This window comes from Archocentrus centrarchus, chromosome 9, assembly GCF_007364275.1.
Source record: "Archocentrus centrarchus isolate MPI-CPG fArcCen1 chromosome 9, fArcCen1, whole genome shotgun sequence".
In the NCBI taxonomy this organism is placed as follows: Eukaryota; Metazoa; Chordata; class Actinopteri; order Cichliformes; family Cichlidae; genus Archocentrus; species Archocentrus centrarchus.
The window spans coordinates 27,009,155-27,033,362 of NC_044354.1; the positions used below are offsets into that span (position 1 = coordinate 27,009,155).

At 40.5% G+C, this 24,208-nt stretch overlaps 1 protein-coding gene across 1 annotated transcript; it reads right to left on the minus strand.

Moving 5' to 3' along the window:
• Positions 1-5,440: 5,440 nt before the first annotated feature.
• LOC115786212 (zinc metalloproteinase-disintegrin-like brevilysin H2a) lies at positions 5,441-22,352 on the minus strand (the record flags this gene model as incomplete). The annotated part of the gene is made up of 21 exons (XM_030738268.1): positions 22,295-22,352; positions 21,625-21,677; positions 21,286-21,338; positions 21,055-21,133; positions 19,759-19,835; positions 18,049-18,232; positions 17,784-17,846; positions 17,625-17,696; positions 17,343-17,512; positions 17,081-17,162; positions 15,089-15,222; positions 10,287-10,464; positions 9,155-9,244; positions 8,660-8,855; positions 8,231-8,336; positions 7,986-8,142; positions 7,812-7,892; positions 6,017-6,104; positions 5,829-5,934; positions 5,635-5,728; positions 5,441-5,557 (listed from the first exon to the last, which is right to left on the minus strand). Coding segments are annotated over exons 1-21 (2,238 nt in total), but the record flags the coding sequence as incomplete, so codon positions are not given.
• Positions 22,353-24,208: the final 1,856 nt, after the last annotated feature.

Consider the following 24,208-nt stretch of genomic DNA (forward strand, 5'->3'; position numbering starts at 1 on the left):
CGTTGGCTCTGTATTTGTTTCCTCTGCACAATGACAATAAAGTTGAATCAGAATCAGAATCAGAATCTGTCCCCAGTGTAGTTCTTCTACGGTCCTAAACAAATGAACTGTGCACCATTGTGGACTCACATTAAAGTAGCATGAGTTTTTGGAAACACTAATAGAATTGTCACTCATCACCTGCCCTGTTTACTAGAAATGCCTCACTGACACTTTGTCCGCTTCCCTAAAATTAAATCCAAAACAGGAATTTGGTGTTGTATTTCTGTAGGAGAAGATTTCCCTGAAGCCTGAATGGCAGCTGCAGCCCGTCAGAAATACAATGCTTTTTTGTTTTGTTCATGCTTACTAAACCAGGAGTAGCATACCGTCAGTGTCCTTTCAAACGAACCCCTGCTGTGTGTAAACAAGTACGTTTACAATGAAAATGAGTATCTTTAGAACAATGGTATTTTTAAAAATATGTATTACCTGTATTACAAATAGTTTTTGACAGAGTTGTGTCAGGGCCAAGAATAGATTGTGCTCATTCACAGAATGTTCAGATAACTAAATTATGCAATTGATCATTCTTCCTCTTTCTGCAAGTTCTTAAAAACCACTTGAGACAATACTCTTCCTTGTTTGGAGCATACAGAATTTACAGAGCTGGCAAAGGGACAAACTTACACCTTTTAACTGACAGATTAAAAGGACAGCTGTGTGGCATTTGAGACTACAGTACATTAGCATCCAGTGATCACACAATCACTGCTAATCAGACCAGTGATTGTATCATTCTGTAAACCACTGAGCACGCAATACACTTACTTGTACAGCGCTGAATCCATCGACCAGAAGTGATGACTCTTAAGCAAACTGGTCATGACGAAAGCCCCACTGAGCAAGCTTTGGCATTTCAAAAGCCAGGTCTACCAAAGCACTTATGAGTCATGTACAGAATTGATGATCTTACCCTTGGTCAAATTCCCATATGTCAACTTCAGACGGACATGGATAGAGAAGACCAGCCATAAACTCACAGGCTTCAGTTACACAGTGAATGGAGGATGAGCTCCTGTCTGCTTGCCTACAATAAATTACAAAACCTCTAAAAAACAAAACAAAAACACAAAACAAACTGATAACTGCTCTCTTCTCTTAGATCAAGGGTTTACGCTCAGAGTTTTCTTCTGATGATGGCCATAGTGTCGCACATTTTGTGAGAGTTATGCATCCATTGCAGTAATTGCAGAGTTATATGCAATATGGTGCAAGTTAATCCTACTATTTTACCTTTTTCATAAAAGCACAACTCAGGACTTCTTAATTAAGATTTAAACCATTGACAAGTGAAGATGAATAAAGTTCTTGTAACATTTTAGTGCCAGAGGCAGAAACAGGAAAGGTACTTCCCAAAGACTGACTTGCAAAGGCTCATCCACTCCAAAGTCAGCTGCCTCCTCAGTGATGCTGGTTAAATGATGCAAAAAAACTAAACAACTGTTAACTGAATGAAATATAACATATGTAGAAAGGTAAAAGTAGGATTCAGCTGACCTTTTAGGATAGACCCCTGAGGCCTCTGACAGTTGACAGTGCTCTTCTCCTGCTAGACCTCAGTGCCGCATTCAATACTGTTGACCATAATATTTTATTACAGAGATTAGAGCATGCCATATAGGTATCAAAGGTCCTGTGCTGCGGTGGATTGAATTATGTCCATCCAACAATCTCCAGTTTGTTCATGTAAGCGCAGGTCTCTGGCTGCATGACCGCAGATGCTCGTCTCTGGATGAGTGACCTGCAACGATCATTTCGTTGTGTGCCTTGTGTGCACAATGACAGTGAGTTGAATCTAACATCTAAATGGGGAGTCTTCTTCACACACTAAGGTTAGTTAAGGAGCTCCACTGGGTTCTGTGCTAGGATCAGTTCTATTTATACTATACATGCTAACTTAGGCAGTATTATCAGAATAGTAAATAGAATGGTTTTCATAGTGTGCTTTTCTACTACTTGATTACTCAAAGCGCTTGTACAACACCCCCATTCACACAAATGCTTTTTTCTATGCCTAAGGGCCTTTTATTTAATTACATTCACACTCCAATGAACACATTGGTTCAGTAGCTTGACCAAGGACACTTTGGCATGAAGACTGGAGCAGCCAGGGATCAAACCACCAACCTTCCAATTACTACAGTAGGTGAACTGCTCTACCTCCTGAGCGGCAGCCACCCTGTAAGGGGTGAAGACATATGCAGGTGATACCCAGCTTTATCTATCCATAATGACAGATGAACCTTTTAATAGGTAAAATGTTTGAGAACCAGTAGAAATAGGTACTCGACACACAGATATGCATAAAGATAAACATAAACATTACCAAGGATAAAATAAAAATCACAGATCAACATGGATCGAGCATGTAATTCATGCGAAAGATTAGATTCACAGGGAAAATAGGGCATCTTTTACATTTTTAGGCTAATTTGAATAAAGGAGAAAAAAACCCAAAACTATACAAATCTTACAAGAAAATGGGCCTCATTTTTGGATTTTTTTAGTGTCAGATATAAAGCTGCTTGATTCATACATGATTTTACGATGCTTATTCATTTCATAAAGTTCTATTCACTGAGGCCGAACCGAGCAAACCAAACAAGTGGACAACTGCATCACTGTGATGTGGTATTCATTGAGCACTTCAGCCAATAGTCATAATCACCAGTTGTCTGGGTGAACACAATTAATCATTAAAACAAAGATAAAGAAAAGTAACTTTTGGGTCATATTGTAAAATTACAAATTAGGCAGTGAGCGAACCACAACTTCTACATCACACTGAACCAACCTTCAGTGATGGTGAAAGGTTAGCCCTGTTGCCTCACAGTAAGAAGGTTCCTGGTTTGAACCTGCTGGCTGGTTGGGGCCCTCCCACAGTGCAAAGAGAGCATGTTTAGGCTAACCGGTGATTCTAAATTGGCTCTAACTGTGAATGGTTGTCACTTTGTGTTAGTGTTAACCTTCCGATACTTTGGCTATTTAAGGGTGTTCTGCACCTTTCACCTTATGACAGCTGGGCTAGGCTCCAATCCCATGTTTTAGCAGTTTGTTGCTCTTCTTTGAGACTGGAACACATGGATGCATTCTGGGAGCATCCCATATAACCTGCTGCTGTGCTCTGCACCAGTCACCCAGCCCTCACAATTCACTTTTTCTGCTTCCAACACATCAGCTTCAAGAACTGCTCATCCATTCAATTTATCTCTTCCCTGTGTCATTGTGTAACAACATAATATTCTTCACCTCAGTCACTTAATCAGTTTTATTCAATCTTTGTACAGCATGATCCCAATACACTTTACAAAATGAGTGCATGAGACACAGTAAAAAGCAGGACAATAAAAAACACTCATAAAAAAATCTTTAAAAAATATGTTTGAATAAAAGAATTAAGATAAAACATCCACATTAAAAACATCACAGTCATTGGCTTTAATGGTGTGTCTAATTGATATGTGTCTTACAACATGCTTATGATACCTGCATGCAAACTGAGTGGTCCTGGTTCTAAAATTTGGCATAAAAGTACCTGTTAGATCTGTATATGAAGATAAAAATATAAATACAGCTCAAACTTTCACAGCATTGTCAATGAAAGTGTTGTACTATACATTTAAGTGACGTTGTAATTGCAGTCTTTTTAACAGTGCAATCTAATGCACCACAGTGCATTCAAGTTTTGATTGTCACATGAAAGTCAATCGGTGCACTTTACAAGAATTTTAAAAACACCAATGAAATATGAAACTGTTGCACATTCTGAAAACTGTTCAACAGTTTCATCCTGTCATACGCACAATCATATTCTGTGGTAACACTATGACAAAATATGTTGTGAGTCACATTCAGGGGCAGAGCTGTTTGTACTTCTAACCCTGTAGTCTGAAAAAGTGCCAAAAAGTGATGCAGACCTCAGTGGATGGCAGTCCAGTAACAATCAGAGTCCAGTTTACTCCTCTTGCAGTCCATGAGTCACTGTTAGGAAAACCTCCAGTAAAACAAAGTGCAGAGAAAAGTGGTGACAGCAGCTTCTTACTGAGGACAGTAAGAGCTGCTAAGAGTCGGCATTTGTCAGACATCAAACCTTTGGTGGAGGTACTGGCCTCAGAGCCTGGAGGACAAAAGAAAGATGGATACATGCACAAATATTAAAGCTACATCATGCTGGTTTTTATGTTAACTATAGTTCAAATGACTGTGTGTAATATAAAAGGTGCCACTTACAGTACTGAGAACAGAATTAACTAAATTACCATCAACTGTATGAAACAGTTTAGCATCTTTTAACTCATTTCTAACTCAGTGGCTCAGAGAATTTCACTGTTCGATTCAGCGAGTCGCTGCATTTAAAAACAGGCTAGCAAACAAAGGAGTGGTTAACAAAGATTTCAAAAATGCAAATACTGTACCAAAAACACGACTTTAACATTGAAACAGTGAACTGTTATTAACATTTGTGCAGTGATGCCATGGCAGTGTTATGTTTACAAGTTACTGGGCTGCTTTTTGGATGGGAGCTAAATGTTGGAATACTGAAACTCTCAAAAGACTGTAAAGATGCAACCAGTAATGGCAGCACCTCCAGAAGGGGGCAGCATGGCCACAGTGCACCTATGTCTTGGATGGGTGTTCTGTTAACTGTAATTTCCCCATTGTGGGATCAATAAAGTATAAAGTATCAAGTAAGTAGTATCAAGTAAACCTTATCCAGAACATCTATTGTGCTAAAGAGATATCAACTGACAGTGAACTAGATCCAGGTTGTACTTGTGTGTAATGCCAATTTGTACCACATGGTGTGGTGATAGTTCAGTGCAAGTCAATGTAACTGCTTTCTTTACTGTGAGGGGAAACAAACCTGGAAACAATTGGCTTTTAACCGGCATGTTAGAGGATAATATATTTTGTGTTCCTCTCAGGAGGAATCTTTGATTTGACTGGAATTCTGAAAAGGTGTATGCACTTATTCATTTGTCATTCATCACTAAGAAAGTGTATTTTCAAACACTAAACAAGAAACCTTTACTTTTTTAATTGTAATGTAAACTTAGCAAAAAAGTAAGGAAATATGTGTTTGAGGATTTTATTTGTTGTAACAATGCTGCTTGGCAATAAATCTTAAACTACAAACATTTTGAATTAATTACATCAAAGATTAAAGGCCGATGAGCCCTGTTACCTGCCGTGCAGCTGCGTAGTTTGTAATGGATTTTTTGGGTTTGTTCCCTGGCAAGGGTGGTGCAACTCTGTAGTTCTGAATGGCTGGAGGGGGTGGTGCAGCTCTATAGTTCTGAATGGCTGGTGGGGGTGGTGCAGCTCTGTAGTCCTGAATGGCTGGTGGGGGTGGTGCAGCTCTGTAGTCCTGAATGGCTGGTGGGGGTGGTGCAGCTCTGTAGTTCTGAATGGCTGGTGGGGGTGGTGCAGCTCTGTAGATCTGAATGCCTGGTTTGGGTTTGTTCCCTGTTGGGGGTGGTTGAGGTGGAGGTCCTTCAGTTTTCAGTCTGTCAGCCTAAAATTTCAGGTATTGTTAGGAAATGTGTTGACACAGCTTTTTAGAACTTTTTCCAGCTCCACTCAGAACGTTACCTGTCGGATTGGCCCATGGTAACTGGGTGCGGGCTGTTTGTCGAGGTGGTAAGCAGGGTTTTCCACAGCCCTCTGCTTCCTCTGTGTTGCTGCACTGCAAAGAGAGATTTAATCCACAGGTGATGACCCTCATGAAGGTGAGTTAACAGAATCAGAGCCATACAAAGGCCTCCAGCAGAGCCGCGATTACTCACGTTGGCAGCGTGGGACTTTGCCGCTTCTTCCAGATGATTCCTGCGATGGCAGCTATGATACCTAGAAGCAACAGTGTAACTGCGACTGCGATGGCTACAGTTTTCCCTGCAGAGACAGAAAAAATTAGGGATGCAGCAGTGCACAGTAAACTGAATGTAATCTGCAGATTAATGTAGTTGACTCTTACTAGTATCACTAAAAGCTTCATCCATTGTGTCGCAGTAAGGAAGCTTCCATCCAGGCTCACACTGACACTCGCTTTTGTGGTTACACACCTGGAAAACACAAAGAAGATTGTCATTGTCATTATTAGACAATGTCAGAAATGTAACTTTTTATTACACTTCAGTTAACATGCTTTGTTTTACTTAAAACAAACAAAAAACAATGACCCAACTTTTGAATTTGAGTAATAAATATAAAACAGTGCAGTATACTAAATTGCTGCCATGTAAATTAACTAGATTTACTGAAATGTGAATTACTTGGACTTGATTATTTATTTATTTACTGACAGGGACTAGAAAGAGAGAGCATATTTCTCCCATAGTGGCTTCTCTTCATTGGTTCCCTGTTAAATCCAGAATAGAATTTAAAATCATTCGTCTTATATACAAGCTCTTGAATAATCAGCCCCCATCTCATCTTAAAGACCTTATAGTACTGTATAACCCCAACAGAGCACTCCACTCTCAGACTGCTGGCTTACTTGTTGTTCCTAGGAAACTTAAAAGTAGAATGGGAGGCAGAGCCTTCAGCTTTCAGGTCTCTCTTCTGTGGAACCAGCTCCCAGCTTGGATTCGGGAGACACAGACACCCTATTTTTAAGATTAGGCTTAAAACTTTCCTTTTTGATCAAGCTTATAGTTAGGACTGGATCAGGTGACCCTGAAACCTCCCTTAGCTATGCTGCAATTCACCTCTTTTCACTCTCTTTATACACAACTGCATTTAATCTCTGGCTCTCTTCCACAGCATGTGTTTTGTCCTGTCTCCCTCCCCTCATCCCCAAACTGGTCGCAGCAGATGACTGCCCCCTCGAGGCTGTTTCTACTGGAAGTTTCTTCCTGTTAAATGGAAGTTTTTCCTTCTCACTGTTGCCATGTGCTTGCTAATAGGTGGTTGTTTTGACTGCTGGGTTTTCTCTGTAATTATCGTACAACCTTTGCGTTGCAAAATAATTCATCTATAAATTAAATGGAATTGAATTGAATTATTGTATTGAACCAGATCTTTTGTGTTCACATATCTAACTTTTAAAAAAAAAAATCTGACCCCAAATCACATTTTTTTATTACAATAAACTTAAAACAATATTCAGTTTGGGAAAACTTTTCCTTAAAGGTACTTACCATTAAGTCCTGGATTCAAAACACAGTATTAACAAAATTTCAAAATATTGCATTTTCTCTCTTTTAGTACCAAGTGGCTCCTTCTGGGACTGAACAACAAAGCCAAGAGTGAAAATCCTGCAGTTCCTTGATTGGCTACTTAAGGCTGGCTACCAAAAGTAAATCCATCCCCATAGACTGCCATGTTTAAATGGTCAGTTTAACAGTATCAAAATCTATGTTCATAGCTGGGGAAAAAAAATGCCGAACTCTCAAAAGCTGTCTGATAGCACTAACCTCCGTTAATCTGAGTCACTGAGGTAGATCTTCAAACTTGCTAATGTTAGCTGATAACTTTCCAGTTATAAAATTTAAAATTTTAGCTTTAAAATGCTGCAGCCTGGTAGTTACATTTTGAAGAGAGTAATTACAAAAAGTCACTTTAACCCTTTTTCGTTGGAGTGGAATTAAAGAAGTTTTACAAAATCTCAGAACCCCGTTCACAAATGTGAGAGTTTGCAACGTCTGCTCTTAATGAATTTGATTATTTTAGAAAATTCAAATAATAACTTATAATGAAAATAACCAGAATGTACAGCCCAACATAAAAATCAGCTCCACCTCAGTCAGTTTTTGGTGTCATGTACTCACAGCATGGCCTGGGCAGTTTGCTGAGCAGTTTGTGATTCTGTAAGCTGTCTGCAGATCTACACACTGACTCTGGCTGCACACCTTGGAAAAGACAAATCAGGCACATTTATTTATTTATTTTGTTCTACTTTGTAGATTTAGTGTTGAAAGAAGTGGATTGAAACAGCCTGATACCTTTTCATCTCCGCATTTAGTCCCTGTTTCCACCAGACTGTAGTCTTTGGTATAGTCAGAGAAAAAAGTTGCCAAGCATTTGCCGACCTTGACCATCTGGCCGTAGTTTGGGTCGTCGTTACTGCTGCTGCAGAAGAGTTTTCCACAAAGAACATCTCTGCAAAGGAAAGATGCTGTTTGTGATAAATAATAATAAGGGTGGACTGCAGAGTAACTGTCACACTGTATGTTGTGCTGTGACTCACTCTTGCTGGCAGGGGATGTACTGGTCCTTTGAGGGACATCTGCAGAAGCCATAGTAGACTCCTTTGGTGTTGTGGTTATAGCAGGATTGAACGGCCTCTGTAGCACCTGAGAGCAGCAGGAGATTATATAAAAACCTTGCCCTTGCACTTTTCTGTTGTATACAGCACTCAAAGTGGTGTATACAACATGTATGAATGGGTGCATGAAGACATGTTGTATACAGCGATTTAAGTGCTTTCTATCTACACATTCCAAAGAAAACATTGAAGAGCAACTTCAAGTTCAGTATTGTGCCCAATCCCTGACTGGAGCAGCCAGGGATTGAACCACTGACCTTCCGATTAGGTAGCTGTCCTGCTCTACCTCCTGAGCTACAGTCACTTTAGGATTTTTATATACATACATATGCATGTTAGCAGGACACTTACCTGAACCATACATCTTGACACACTGCTTAGGTCTCTGTGGACACTGGCCATTGTAGCAGTACCCCAGGCCTCCATCACACGGGAGCCCGTTCACAGCAAACACATCCTCTGAACAGGCGGGACTCTTCCCGTCACAGTACTCTGCCAGATCACAGTCATCCTGCTTCCTGCGGCACTCTCTGGTGGTAGGTGAGATCTGCATGGAGCAGCTTCCATCAATGTACAAGTTCACTGAAAGTTTGCTTTCCTTAAATTGTTTTATGCTTAAAAAGCATAACACTATGTGGAAGCTCCTGAGTGCACGAGCTCTTTTAACAAAAGAAGATGTAGGTACAGAGCACTTTCAAAATGCAATATGATGGTGTTGGTTCAAACATTTGCAGCAGAGAACCACTAGAGGGCTGTAGCCGAGCAAACATTTGGATTAGAATGACCAGAGAAGGAGGGTTTCAGGGAAGAAACTAAGAGGCATATTTTTTTTTCTTACTGACTCACCTTACAGTTCTCACAGCACTCGCCTTCAGCACACTGTGAGCCCTCCTTCAGGGTGCAGGTGGTGGCATTGCAGCAGAGATTGGTGCACTCCTACAGGGACAACATATATTAGAACTCATCAGCTGTTGTCAGGCCTTACTGCTGTTATGTAGCATTAAATATCTGTTTGCTCTGCTTCCCTCAGGAATGTTTATTGTTAGGTTTCATGGTTTATCGTCTATCTGTGCAGATAGAAAAGAACCTGGTGAATGATGCCCACTGTGGTTGCTGCTGGCCCACTATAGTGTATAACCACTGTTTTCAGTTTCAGTTTCTATAACATTATTCATTATAACTTGATTTTTGTGTTAATGGATATAATATAAGATTATATAAGAACTAGTTGATTTACCATTTACCTCAGCATCCACAGACACAGTTCAGAAACAGGATATAAATATAAATAATTCCCTACGTGCTACATTGTCCAATCTGAATAGTGTCTATAAGCATCAACAAGAAACACTCTGAGAGTGCAAACCTCAACCAAGGCAGCTCCCTCTCTGGGCAGTATTTAATGTGGTTGCTGAAGAACAGGTGAAAGTTGTGGGAGTGACAGCGGTGAAAGAGAGAAAGTGCAACTTATATTATTTGTATTTTAAGTTGTAAAAATAGTTTGTTAAACATGTTTGTGGTTTTCACAGTACAATATCTCGTTTTTTCTACTTGGATTTTATGTTTATTGTGTGATTTTAGGCCCAATGTCTTAATCCAGAATGTCAAAATAACCACACAGTCACAAATATGAGGTTGTACTGAAAAAAATGACACCAAACAAGGCATGGTAAACTGTCTTTAAGGTGCAATATAAAGGTAAAACCAAGACTCCAGAGGGTTAAGTTAACCTTAAAGACCTTGGTGAATATAAGCCAAATTTAAAGGATTGTTAACATGACCCCACACCACACCCCTTCCAAGTTTTTTCAGAATTCATCCCAAACTTTTTGAGCTGTCGTGTTTATGGCAGAAGGACACACAAACGCTGCCAAATACATAACCTCCTTGACAGAGGGAATGAGTAGATGTTTGTGAAAAGAAAAGCTCTCCTTCACCAGATCATCCAAAGCTTGCTACACCAGTTTGATGTGCTTACCTGCACAGAGCCGCAGTCACACTGCTCTCCTTCCTCCCTGAAGCCGTTTCCACAGACTGCAGGAGCCACGATGTTCTTGTAGTTTGGTTTGTCCAGCAGACAGGTGGGGGTGCGGGTTGTTTGGTAGTTTTCATAGTTGTTGGTGCTGCAGCTGCTGAAAGATTGAGGAGTTTTCCAGCTGAAGAAAAACAAAAACATTTTTCTGCTTCAATTTTGTGAGCTACAGTTAGAAAAGCAAGTTTTTACTTCCCAAATCAGCTGAGAACATCTAACTTTGTAGACCCATAAAAGATGCTCAGACACATCCTTCAGTATCATAACCATGTGAGATTAATTATTAATGATTATACTTCTTTTAGATCTGACAGCTGCTTTTGATACAGTGGACCACATTATTTTAATATCTCTTCTCGAGCAGTGTATAGGTATTCATGGCACAGTGCTAGAGTTGTTTAGGTCCTACTTGACCCAGAGAACTTTTACAGTCTGCTTAAATGATTTGAAATCTTCCTGTGCTCCTTTGTCGTGTGGCGTGCCCCAGGGTTCAATTCTTGGACCATTGCTGTTTTCTCTAAATTTGTTGCCCCTTGGTTCTATTTTCAGAAAGCATAAAATTGCTTTCCACTGTTACGCCGACAATACCCAGATTTACATGCCCCTAAAACATAGTGATGCAAATTCCATACAGACCTTGACAAAGTGTTTCGATGAAGTCAAAGCTTGGATGGCTTTAAACTTCCTGCGTTTTACTTTTATTTGTTTTTAAGTCTTTAAATGGCCTTGTCCCATCGTACCTCTCTGAGTTACTGCACCTACACTCCCCTTCCCGCTTGCTCAGATCAGCTGATAAACTGCTTTTGGACCTGCTGAGGACTAAGCGGAAGCTTAGGGGGGACAGCGCCTTTGCAGTGGCAGCCCCTAAACCAGGGGTGGGCAAACTACGGCCCGGGGGGCCGTATGCGGCCCGTTAAGCTTTTTAATCCGGCCCCCCGAATTTGAATCAATTATAATGGTAAACCTTGTTAATGTTTTACTCTCCCTGCAATTGTGGCGTTTATCGCTAGATGGGATACTCTGACACACTGACCTTTGTTGAGGTGCGCTCTTACGCTGCATTCAAGTGGTGTCGGAAGACCCGTCTTGCCGAGTTGTTTTTCCCAGTGGGAAAGTGATTTTTACGATCATTCCGACACCGCATGAACGCATCATTATTCAGCGTTTTCCCTCTTTGACAGCTCAACCCTTCTGCAATGATGAGCGGAGCTAAAAAAAGAAAAGTGGACAGAGAATGTCGAGTGTTTAATAAGGAGTGGACAACGAAATATTTTTTTACCGAACACAGATCTACTGCTGTATGCCTGATATGCAAAGAGACTGTGGCGGTTTTTAAAGAGTTTAACATCAGCCGTTACTTTACCACAAAACATGCTAACTATGCTAGCAAGCAGTCAGAGAAAGAACGGGAAGCTACTGCTCAGAGGTTGATAGCTAATTTACAAGCTCAACAACGTATTTTTCATCGTCAAAGTGCCATCCAAGAGTCAAGTACCAAGGCCAGTTTTATGCTATCATTCAAATTAGCAAAGGCCAGCAAGCCTCTGTCTGAAGGGGAGTTTTTAAAGGAGTGTATGGTGGAGGCAGCAGGTGTCTTGTGTCCAGAGGCCAAAGACAAGTTTGAAAAAATCAGTCTATCACGCAAGACAGTGTCTCGCCGTGTGGAACTGATAGACAAAGAGCTAATTAGCAACTTAAAAAAAACTGCGGAGTCATTCACGTTTTATTCATTAGCTCTGGATGAAAGCAACGATGTAAATGACACTGCTCAGCTCCTCATTTTTATCCGAGGAATTAACGATACTTTTGAAATAACAGAGGATTTTTTGACAATGGAGTCTCTGAAAGGAAAAACATGGGGGGAGGACTTGTATAGCCGGGTGTCTGCTGTCATTGAAAATACGAAGCTGTCTTGGAGTAAACTTATCAACGTCACCACAGATGGATCTCCAAATTTGACAGGGAAAAATGTTGGCCTGCTGAGAAGAATCCAGGATAAAGTAAAAGAAGAAAATCCTCACCAGGATGTTATTTTCCTTCACTGCATCATCCACCAGGAATCTCTATGTAAATCTGTATTACAGCTGAATCATGTTGTGAATCCTATCGTAAAACTTGTCAACTTTATACGTGCAAGGGGACTTCAGCACCGTCAGTTCATCGCGTTCTTGGAGGAAACTGATGCAGAGCACCATGACCTACTTTATCACTCCCGTGTCCGCTGGTTAAGCTTGGGAAAAGTGCTTCAACGAGTGTGGGACCTCAAAGAGGAGATTGGTGCATTTTTGGAGCTACTGGGGAAGGCCGACGAATTTCCTGAGCTGAGCAACAAGAACTGGCTTTGTGACTTTGCGTTTGCTGTGGATATATTTTCACACATGAATGAGCTGAACGTGAACATACAGGGGGAGGATCGGTTTGTGCATGACCTGTACACAAGCGTGAAAGCCTTCAAAGCCAAACTGGCTTTATTTTCCAAGCAAATCCTAAATGAGTCATTCACTCATTTCCCCACACTAGCTACACTGAAAGAGGAGGCTGGCGCAAAAGTTAAGAAATACAGCGAGACACTGGATGCACTCCACAAAGAATTCCGCCATCGCTTTGTTGATTTTGAGAAAATTAACAAGTCACTTCAGTTGGTGGCCTGTCCCCTGTCACAAGACCCCGAAACAGCACCAGAAGCGATGCAGCTGGAACTGATAGACCTTCAGGCTGATGCTGTCTTGTAAGAGAAGTTCAACTCTCTTAAACTGAATGACTTTTATGCGTCACTTAATGAAGCGGTGTTTCCAAACCTCCGGAGGACGGCACAGAAGATTCTGGCGTTGTTCGGCTCGACCTATGTGTGTGAACAGACGTTCAGCATCATGAACTTCAACAAAGCCAGCCACAGATCCAATTTGACTGACCAACACCTCAGATCCATCCTGAGAATCGCCACAACAAAACTGACTCCAGACTTTGATGCGCTTGTTAAAAAGGGACACCAACAACACTGTTCCCACTGAAATCAAAAGTAAGTTTCTCTGCTCTTAAACATGCATTTACGTGTTACATGTCATTTCTGTTAAGGTGTGCTCATAAGTGGTGTGCAGGTGCACTGCCTTCTCAATATAAACAATGCACAACAGATATATTTAACATGGCCACATACTGGCATGTTGTCACTGTTCCGATCTGCATGTCCAACAATTTTTGAAATGTTGAGGAGGAGAGTGATAATAATATCCTGAAGGATATCAAAACTTTAAATGCTTCAAAATGGTAACTGTTAGTATTTTTTTTTTAAACTGTATTTTGTTAATGGAATTTTCAGTGTTTTAAGAGTCATATTAATAAAGAAATACTGTGGGACTTGGAAGAGATATTTTGTTGTATTGCTTTTGTTAATTTTCTATTAAAATTAAAGCACGTTTTCTACATATCCCATGTTATTCTTTCTCTTATGAGGTGAATTACTAAAACACTCCATCCATCTGCTCCTGGTCCGGCCCTTCTGTCAAATTTTAGAACCCTCTGTGGCCCACGAGTCAAAAAGTTTGCCCACCCCTGCCCTAAACTATGGAACTCGCTGCCATTGCATACTAGACAGGCCTTTTCACTGACAACTTTTAAAACCTCTCTTAAGACCCACTTATTTCACCTGGCTTTTGACCAGATTTGAGATGCTGATTTAAGTTGTTGTGTATTTATTTTGTATTTTATTTTACCTAGTTAGTTTATACTGTTTTATTATTTGATTCATGATAAACTATGTATGTTATTGTTGCTTTTATCCTATGTTATTTTTATTTATTTGTTTTTATCTGCACTTCCCTTGTGTCCTGTTGTCTTGTTTTCCTTGTTCAGCACTTTGGTCAGTGCTTGCTGTTTTTAAAGTGCTTTATAAATAAAATTGGCTCGGCTTGGCTTGGCTTATGATTGCACCAGGTGACCTCCTGTTGGTTCTCGGTACACACAACAGTGCTCAGACTTGCTTCAGAATTTTTTTGTTGAACCAAATGGAACATGTTGTGATACTAAAAACACATAGCTGTTCTAGCTCCATAAAGCAATGCCATTTTGTCAGTGCTGTTGGTGTGTCTCAGTTAAGCACAAGGTGTCCTTTGGTGGATGTATGTGAAATGCCAGGATTTTAATCCAAAGCCTCGCTCGTTCTTATTCCTACACTCTAAAAAGTGCACATGCCCAAAGTTGAAGCCTCTTAAAATTGGTAACGATTTATAATATGACTCGTGGGCTGGTTGTACAGCCTTATTCACAGTACTACCAGCCTTAATCATGGTTGTAAGGCATTCTTATGGCCAGCCCGCGGGTCGTATTATAAAGTGTTACTTTAAAATTTTGAGTGAAAATCTACATTTCTGCTTTTTTTTCCCGGCCACGGCTAAAACAGAAATGTAGATTAACTCTATGATTTATGCTATTACTATCACAAGTTTCATTTGCGGTACATTATTACTGCCTTTGAGCTGATCATGGAAACACTAATGCTTAGTAGGTCAAACAATCCAGAAGCAAACCTGGAAGCTAAAAATCTGTTTTGGTTCATGTAGCAAGAGTAGGCATGTTTGTGTCCTGTTTCCCAAAGTCCTGATAATATCCATAGCGAGAATATGAGGACTCTGAAACCTATGAACCTGAATCAGTTCAGCCATCCTTTATACTTGTAGCACGCATTCTTTTGCTAACAGAAGGACTCCAAGTCATAAACTTGATGGATGCTTCAGAACAGCTTTTCTTACCTGAGAGCTGCTGCCATGATGCAGCTTTCTCCAGAGCAAAAACAGCTACTGGAGTCATCGTGGTTCATGCCCAGGTTATGGCCCATCTCATGAGCCAGCGTTGCTCCCACTGCAATGGCTCGGTCAGTGTGATCCTGAGAAATAATAAAGCACAAATAATAGAAGTAAAAATGTAGTGATGGAAAGTCAAAAAAGCAAAACTGTGCCATGTTTGTCTTAGTTTTAACATATCCTGATAATTTGTGTTTTCTCAGTCTACCTAGTCATGATTTTCTGACCACATGGATTTACTGACTGAGTTCCTGTAGCAGTTTAGATGTGCACTGCAAAATGGAGGAACTGCAGTAAATGGCATATGAATGAATGTACTATTTTTTAAAAAATTATCATGCATTTTGAAACAGTTTTCTAAAATTCACAATTATTAATCAAAAAATGAACAGCTGTACAGCAAGAATCAAAAGACCATCAGCCTCATTATGATTCATCAGAGGTTTGAATGACTACAGGCCAGTAGCACTAACACCAATTGTTATGAAGTGCTTTGAAAAGCTTGTCCGGGCTCACGTCATCTCCAGTCTCTCTCCCAGACTAGACCCCCACCAGTTTGCCTACAGAGCCAACCGGTCCACAGAGGACGCCATTGCCACGGCCCTCCACTCTGCCTTCTCTCACCTGGAGCAGGGGGGGAACTACGCTCGGCTGCTCTTTGTGGACTTCAGCTCGGCGTTTAACACCATCCTTCCTGGCAGACTGGTGACTAAACTGTCAGATCTGGGGATACCACGCTCCACCTGTCTTTGGATCAAGGACTTCCTGACAGACCGTTCCCAGAGGGTAAGAGTAGGTCCCCACCTCTCTTCAGCCATCAGCCTCAGCACCGGCTCTCCACAGGGCTGTGTGCTGAGTCCCCTACTCTTCACCCTCTACACACATGACTGCACCTCCATACATGCCAGTAACTGCATCATTAAGTTTGCGGATGACACCACTGTGGTGGGGCTCATATCAGGCGGGGATGAGTCAGCATACCGGGACGAGGTGCAGCGGCTGTCAAGGTGGTGCAGTGAGAATAACTTGATCCTGAACACCACTAAGACAAAGGAGATGGTAGTAGACTTTAGGAGGACAACACATGTCATTCAACCTCTGTTCATCGAGGGGGATGAAGTGGAGCTGGTTTCAGATTTTAGGTTCCTGGGAGTACATCTGCAGGATGATTTGACCTGGAGTATCAATACGACCAGCATTGTCAGGAAGGCCCAACAGAGACTGCATTTCCTGAGGGTTCTTAGGAGCAACTATCTGACCCAGAATCTGCTGGTGTCCTTCTACCGTTGCTGTGTAGAGAGCATCCTGACCTACTGTCTGTGCGTGTGGTTCAACAGCTGCACAGCAGCAGACAGGAAAACACTCCAGCGAATCATCAACACGGCTCAAAAGATCATAGGCTGTCCCCTGCCCTCCCTCCAGGAACTGTTCAATGCCCGCTGCCAGAGGAGGGCACAGAACATCCTCCAGGACCCCTCACACCCTGGACACTCCTTGTTTCAGCTACTGCCATCAGGCAGACGTTTCAGGACAATGAAGGCCAGAACAAACAGACTGAGGAACAGCTTTTATGCCAGGGCTATCATTGAACTGAACTCTGTGTGGTTTGGACAGTGATGTGGGGTGGTAGTGCTGACTGTGTGCGTGCGTTGGTGTGTGTATTGGGGCTAGATTCGTCTTAATTTACTATTGTGCACTGTATTTTAGTAATCATTTTTATCACTCATATTTTTATTATTTTATTATTTATTGTCTGAGGCACCTAGAAAGGAATGCATTTTAAATTTCGTTGTGCAACTTCTGTGTACAATGACAATAAAGATTCTGATTCTGATTCTGATTCTGATACTGTACACCAAAATACACCAAAATCCATTCAGAAGTTGTTTAAAAATTTCAGTAAAAAAAAATAAAGACAAGTTCCTGCATAGAACAGCTTACCTGTACTACCCCGACAGAGTGACCAGAGCACAGAGTCCCAACGTAAGCAAGACCCAGAGTTGCTCCTTTAAAGTTGATACCACTGAAAGATCACACACGCACACACACACACACACACACACACACACACACACACACACACACACACACACACACACACACACACACACACACACACTCTAAGCAACAAAGGTCTAAAAAAGAAATCTCTCTCCACATGATATGAGTCAAACTTGATTATACTCATAGAGGCTGTTCATACCTGATAAGGTGTGCGTTGTCATGTTTTGTCCTCTTCACCAGCTCAGAGTTCCTCCACGACCTGAAAGCTTCCAGGTTTGCCCCTGCTGGGGGGGTCACAGTGATCAAGTCATTATTGGACCATATCTCCAGCCCGACCAGAGCAATAAAGGTCCTCAGAGGTTTGTAGACCTGCAGAAAGACACCAATGGAAACTTGACATTACGCTCCAGCTGCTAGCAGCTACAGCACATGTCAGTCTTGGGTTGAAATTTGTGTAGAAATAGCAAAAACACAAACTCACCACATTGACAAAGTTGACAATCTCAAATATTCTCTCTCTCAGCTTCGTTTGGTCCTTGTTCATCTTCACATACTGAAATACCACGAATCATATTAGACCAAGTTCACATCCTCTTTCTCAGCAGTGCTTTTAATTTATTTTTCAGTTGTTTCATTTTACCTCACGGTTATCAGCAACAAGGAAGAGCTCAATGTATTTCTGCTGCTGGACAATAGAAATACCCTGAAGAAAAAAGAATAAAGCAAATGAAGCGCCATTTTTGATCATGTCTGCTTAAACTTTATTGATTGAAAATTAAAGTTACTATACTGAACGATGTGTTTTTCCTTCTTTATCACATTTAATCTGATGACCTAAAAGGTTTAAAAGGTCATGACTTGGAGGAACTCTGAGCTTGTGTAGATGACTAAACTAATTGTGGTACCGCTGATCTGGAGCGGCTGCGGCTGATTTGAGGTTCAAAGTCGTCACTCCAGCTGGTGTTAGTGACCCCACACACAGCAGGTGTGAAGTTCTTTGGATTAAAAGTTGTCACTGCATGATCCCCCTCATCATCACTGGACAGCGGCTCAATCAGGTACCTCTGGGCAGATGTTCTGAAGTAACCCCTAAACCAAGATAAAATTTTCTTAATTTAATTTAATTTTTTTATACAAGGACAGGGATTGACCCAGAATCATTCTGGATCCTTTGACCCTGCAGCCCTTGTGCTCACACCTTAATTATTATATTTGTGTATTAACTGACAAATAACATCAGGGGCCAGGCCATTCATACATTTAAACACTGTTTTTACAAAAGAATAATTAAGAAATTTATAAAAACTCAGCAAATGTTTTTTTTTTTTTTAAAGAATTTGGCAGTGATGTTACTTCATTAGTTTCTGATCAAATACTTTTAGAGTTTGTTTGTACATAACTGCTTCATAACTGATTTTGAAACCTGTCTCCAGATGACAGATAGAACAGTGTGACATGATAAAATCATAGCATGGATATACAATCGGGCTGCTTTGGTAGATATACATGGTCTTTTCTTCTGAAAACAGTTTGTCTTGATAGTCTTAGACGTCTTTCTATTATGAAAATCAAACCTGAGTTTTTGGTCTAAAATAACCAGGAACTAAGATACCCATGTATTTAAATTCAGCTCATCAGACGAAACAGAATAGGATTAAAGTTGGTAGCAAATTCCTCCACTGATTTAACAAAAAAATAAGTGCCAGAGATGCCAGCAGTATCAACAACTGATTCGCAAGGATGGAACCATCATTGGTCAGAATTTGGAGGTGTTTGAGTTGGTGAGGGACAGGAGGTCACTGAATAAACTGCTCTCCATTATGGACAATCCATCTCACCCACTCCATTCTGTACATATTCTGATTTTTTACTTTATATATTACATATTATAATTTTTATCAAAAATTATTTCAAATCCACTTTGGCTCAGGTCTTTCTGTGTGGAGTTTGCATGCTATCCTTGTGTCTGCATGGGTTTCCTCCCGCAGTCCAAAGACGTGCAGTTACTGGGGTTAAGTTAATTGGTCGCTCTAAATAGTTTTCAGTGAAGGATTGATTTTAGTGCAGTGGTATTTTAGCAGGTTTCAGCACTTATGTTTTGATTTTATTTCCTCTGACTTTAATGCGTTTGTTAAAATAATACTTTTCATACACAGCAGCCGTTGTTAATTTAACAACCAGCCAAACACAAGGGAGCATTTGGCAGGTATAGTGTGTATCAGATGTTCAGTATGACATAACATAAATCACTAAACATGTTAATGTGAACATATGTTTCGCAGGTTAGGTTTAAATTAAGGTTCAGGTCACCATGAGTTGAGGTTAGGTTTAGGGTTAGGATAAGGTTAATGTTAGGCTTACATTTGAAAGTGATGCGAGACTATGTGCAGCTTGTTTCTGCTGAACTGAGGTGGCCATAAAGCTATGAATTAATGAAGGTTTAACATTGTTAATCCTTTATACAAATACAGAAACTGGCTGCGTGGCTTTGTGGTTTAATACACCAAAGGTGAGGTTATCTGAATTATAATGACAGACATGAAATATGGGTGGGTATTGCTTTTGAATGATGTCATGACAGTTTAACTACAGCAAAGCTAAAGATGCCGGCTCACCTCAGTCCATCACAGGTGCTGATGCTCACAGACGATTCACTGTCGTTCACAATCCTCCCGTGATAGTAGCAGTGATCCTGCAGAGACATGAAAATAGTAATTGTGTTATTACATGAGAACATTTCAAATTTCCTCTTAATCTGTTTCTGTCTCCAGCATGAACTCTCTTAACCTTTGGAGACCCAGTTTCATGAATATTAAATAGGCTTTCAATAGATGATGGAAATAAATCTGAAAACAAATAATTTTAACAAATAACTTCTCATAGTCAAGCTTTTTTACTGAACTTCATTCTGTCATATCACCCATAGCACTAACACTGATCATGTGACAGAGGGCTGAGTGACGCAGAGTGGAAGTAGAGTCATACTTAGTGCTGTCAGAAGATGAGGTGGAGGATGGCCAGACATTAGAGCAAAAAGTGGAAAACTAAGAGATGGACATGTCAGCACTTGAGGAGCTTAAGCAGGGGTAAAATGATGACACACAAAGTCCATTATGGACTAGTGTGTTAAGTTATTTGGCTTCTCAGCTGTGATACTGGCACTGGCCTGTGGAGGGCATCATCTTTCCATTGCCCCTTCAGCAGAGAATTATCATCTGTTACTTTGCTGGGCACGCTAATCTTGAAGAATCTGTCTCAGCATCTTGAATTGGCCATAACAAGGACCCAATAAATGGATCCCAGATTATCTGAATCATGAACACAGATACACTGAAGAATTATTTCAGTTCCAGAATGCTTTCAGTTTTAATGCTGCCTTCAGAGAAAAGCACCTCCCTCTGGTTTATATGCTCTGAAAATTTTTTTCTAAAACCAGATTTCCTGTTTTCTGTGTGATGTAATCAGAGGACCAACTGTTTGGTTTTTGTAGCCAGCAGTGTTCTGTTTTCCTGTTTCAGGCTAAAATACAGTTTCAACCCAATTTCAGTGTGGCTGAAACTGACTTGATAAAGACAGGAGAGGCAGAGTTTAATGTATTTTTTAGCATATATATTATTCATTATATATAAATATATAAATCAACAGGGTAAAATAAGAACAAACTCTTAACTCGTGTGTGTGTATGTGTGTGTGTGTGTGTGTGTGTGTGTGTATGTGTATGTAAGTGTGTGTGTGTGTGTGTGTGAGTGTGGTATTTCCCTTTTTAGATTGTGTTGTGCCTAAAAATGTCAGAGCCCTACACTGAACAGTAATTAACAGTCAAAGACTTGGAATCATTTTCAATCTAGTGAAACATGTTTTGCAACTTTAAGTTGAGGTAAATTAAATCTGTTGCATAGAAAAACACTCACAATGTCCTTTGGTACTGTGGTGACTCGAGTCCCGTCTTCTTGGTAGTAAGTCTCGGAGTAGTCTTTGGTGAGTAATTCACTGAATACAGAAAGATACAGAATAAATGTGCATCTCATATGATTTGACTTGAAGATCGAGTCAATCAGCAATTTATTTAGTCTCTTCTGAGAGAAAGTAATTGTTCACTGTGAAGTTATGAGTACTTTATAAATTCTTTTACAGTTGACTACCTTGGAAGCTGGTCATATTGATTTGCCTCTGAAAATTTGCCTATTTCCCGATACTGCACAGACACGCCAGTTTAGGGAAGTGAAAACTTACTTATTTCTTTCCAGCTGCATTTCTATGTCTTGTCCGCCCACAGTCATTGCATATGTGAGAGCGTCTGGTCTGTGGTACTGCGGGCAAAAAATGGGAAATCTTGCTTCTAGTCATTCATTATTTTTTCTTTCCCATAAATAGCAGCACAATGTATGCAGCCTTTTTGTTTTTTGATCACTGGATTTGAAATAGAAAAAATAAGGAAAAAAAACCTCTGTGTGTCTTTTTCTGACAGTGTGAAGTCTGACAGGTCGAACCACCTCATAGTGCTTCCCCTCTTCAAATTCAGGACCGTGGCTTTCTGTGGAAATACAACAAACGTGATTACAAATTTCAAGCCAGGTGATATGCAATATAACTTTATAGATAATTGTAATATTAAATTCATAATATTCAGATTACCTTGGAAATACCTATATATTAAAATAAGTTGCCTAATTTTAAAGTGGGTCATAATAACAGCTTGCACGGTGCATATATGGGGTCAGATTGGGAGAAGGACTGTCCTGAATAACAGCAAGTAATAAGATGAAACTGATATCAGTTGCCTCATTTGACTGAAGTGGTTCTAAGCGAGAGGATGCATTTAACAATCAACAGATTTGTTTGTATTTAATTGGCTTCCTTATAGTAGTTGTTCATTTTAGGAACTTACTGAAATTTAAGGTGTGGAGATAAATCTCAATATCTGTCCAACACATTTGCAGAGAGGGCTGTAATTGGTTAGTGACAGCACATCTGAATGGATCATCCAACTTCTAGTCATTTCCTGTTACTGGGGTTAAGTTTCCAATTTTTTCCCCCAAAGTTTAATAATTTAAAGTACATTATCAGATGACATTATACCCCCAGTCTGTCTGTCTGTCTGTCTGTCTGTCTATCTATCTATCTATCTATCTATGCATCTATGCGACTTACCTGAGGGCTTGAGAGAGGCATTTAGGATGAGGACCCACAATATGAGGTATTGTGTCATTGTCCAAGTGCAGACAATCATTGTAACATCAGATCGCTTCGATCAAGCTTTGTGCAGTCTGGCCACACCTCCTGGATCTCTCCTGCCATTACTGCTTTATCATTGACAGACTTAAAGTACGGCTAAACACGCCCCTGCTTCTGTTATGAAATAGAGAATGAATACCCCTGAGTGTTGTGGTGAGAGCTTAACCTGCGTTCTCCCACCTAATGATTAAGTGATGCATTTTCAAATCCTACAGTCTTTAAGGTTTACCACCACTTATTTAGACATGCAGATGAAATGTGCTTTTACCTTGTTAATGAAGGAAACTTTATATACGTCTTCTTAAAAGCAACATGACTCACTGTGTTTTGTGGCTGACTACCACAATATTAGTACTTAACTGTATGGTAATTTCCGTTCACAACACTTGTCACATCCCTGTGACTACATCATAAAATTTCACAGTGTTTCCAAATATAGACATTATGTGCTCAGTGAGCTCTATGCCCTTTATTGGGTATCATGTATAAAGTGCGTGGAAATGACCAAAAATAGTCATTTGCTGAATGACTGGTTAAAGCAACAATTCATAATAGTGTTAAAAAAAAAGCAAACTGGACATTTTAAGCCAATTTATTTCAATTATATTTTATTTATATAGCAGCAAATCACACCAACAGCTGCCTAATGTGGTTTATATTGTAAGATAAAACACCTTCAATAATACAGCGCTGATTAGGTGCCCCTGTGCTCCTTCATTTGAATCGTGCTATTGACAACACGTAGCTAAAGATGGTGAGGCAAAGAAAGAAAGCTCTCCGGGGCCCAAAACAGAAAATGGAAAAGGGAGAAGGATAAAAATGCTGTTGGGATGGAAAAAAAGCTTTTCAAAGTGGTTTAAAGGCAGTCAGTAAGTTATGTCAGTGTATCAAGAGGAGGTTTTTAAATACTCAGGTTAGCTGATTTTACTAGTAGTAAAATCTGCACACATGAACACAGTAAACCTTGAGAGGGTGCAGTCATGGCTCCTGTTAACCACACCTTGTGTTTCAGGGGTGGGACCTACTCCAGTTCCTGCCAGCTGGGTTATTCACCTGCTCTCCATCAGCCAATTTCCTGATCCCTTTTTAAGAAGAAGAAAGGCCTTTAGTCAGCGCTTTCCTGCTGATGATTTATTTTCCCCTCTCTGCACAGAAGTCCGAGGGCCACGTTGAGTGACGGAGAGGAGTGCCCATTGGAGGGTTGGAGTGATCCTGTTTCAGAGGCAATCAACTGGATATACATCCCTGCAATATTTATTCTTACCTGCCAATAAATCTGTTAATCTTCTTCAGTCTGCAGTTGAGTCTCATCCCTGCTGCAAACATGACAGGTGTGTTTTGTGTGTGTGTGTGTGTGTGTGTGTGTGTGTGTGTGTGTGTTTGGGGGGGCTAAAAATGTGTCCGAATACACCTCTGAAAGTATATGAATGATCTGGGGCTACACACACACACACACACACACACACACACACACACACACACACACACACACACACACAGTGTGATGGAGAAGCTAGAAGAAAGAGCTGTGTAACATAGAAATACAGAAATACTGTTGAAACACATCTTCCATCTGAAGCTCTCAGCTGGCCTGGATTGAGTACACCCATAACTCTCTCACCTCCTCTGCCACGGGTCTCTCAACTTTTGAAGTGTCTTTTGGATATCAGCTGGCTTTGTTTCCTTTACTGGAGTCCAATCTGGCTGTTCCCTCCATGCTACACCACCTACAAAGAAGTAAGCGAGTCTGGGAACAGACCATCTCGACCCTTCTTTGGACTTCCACCTGTAACCAGCATTAAGCCAATTGTCATTTCTTAGGTTAAGCCA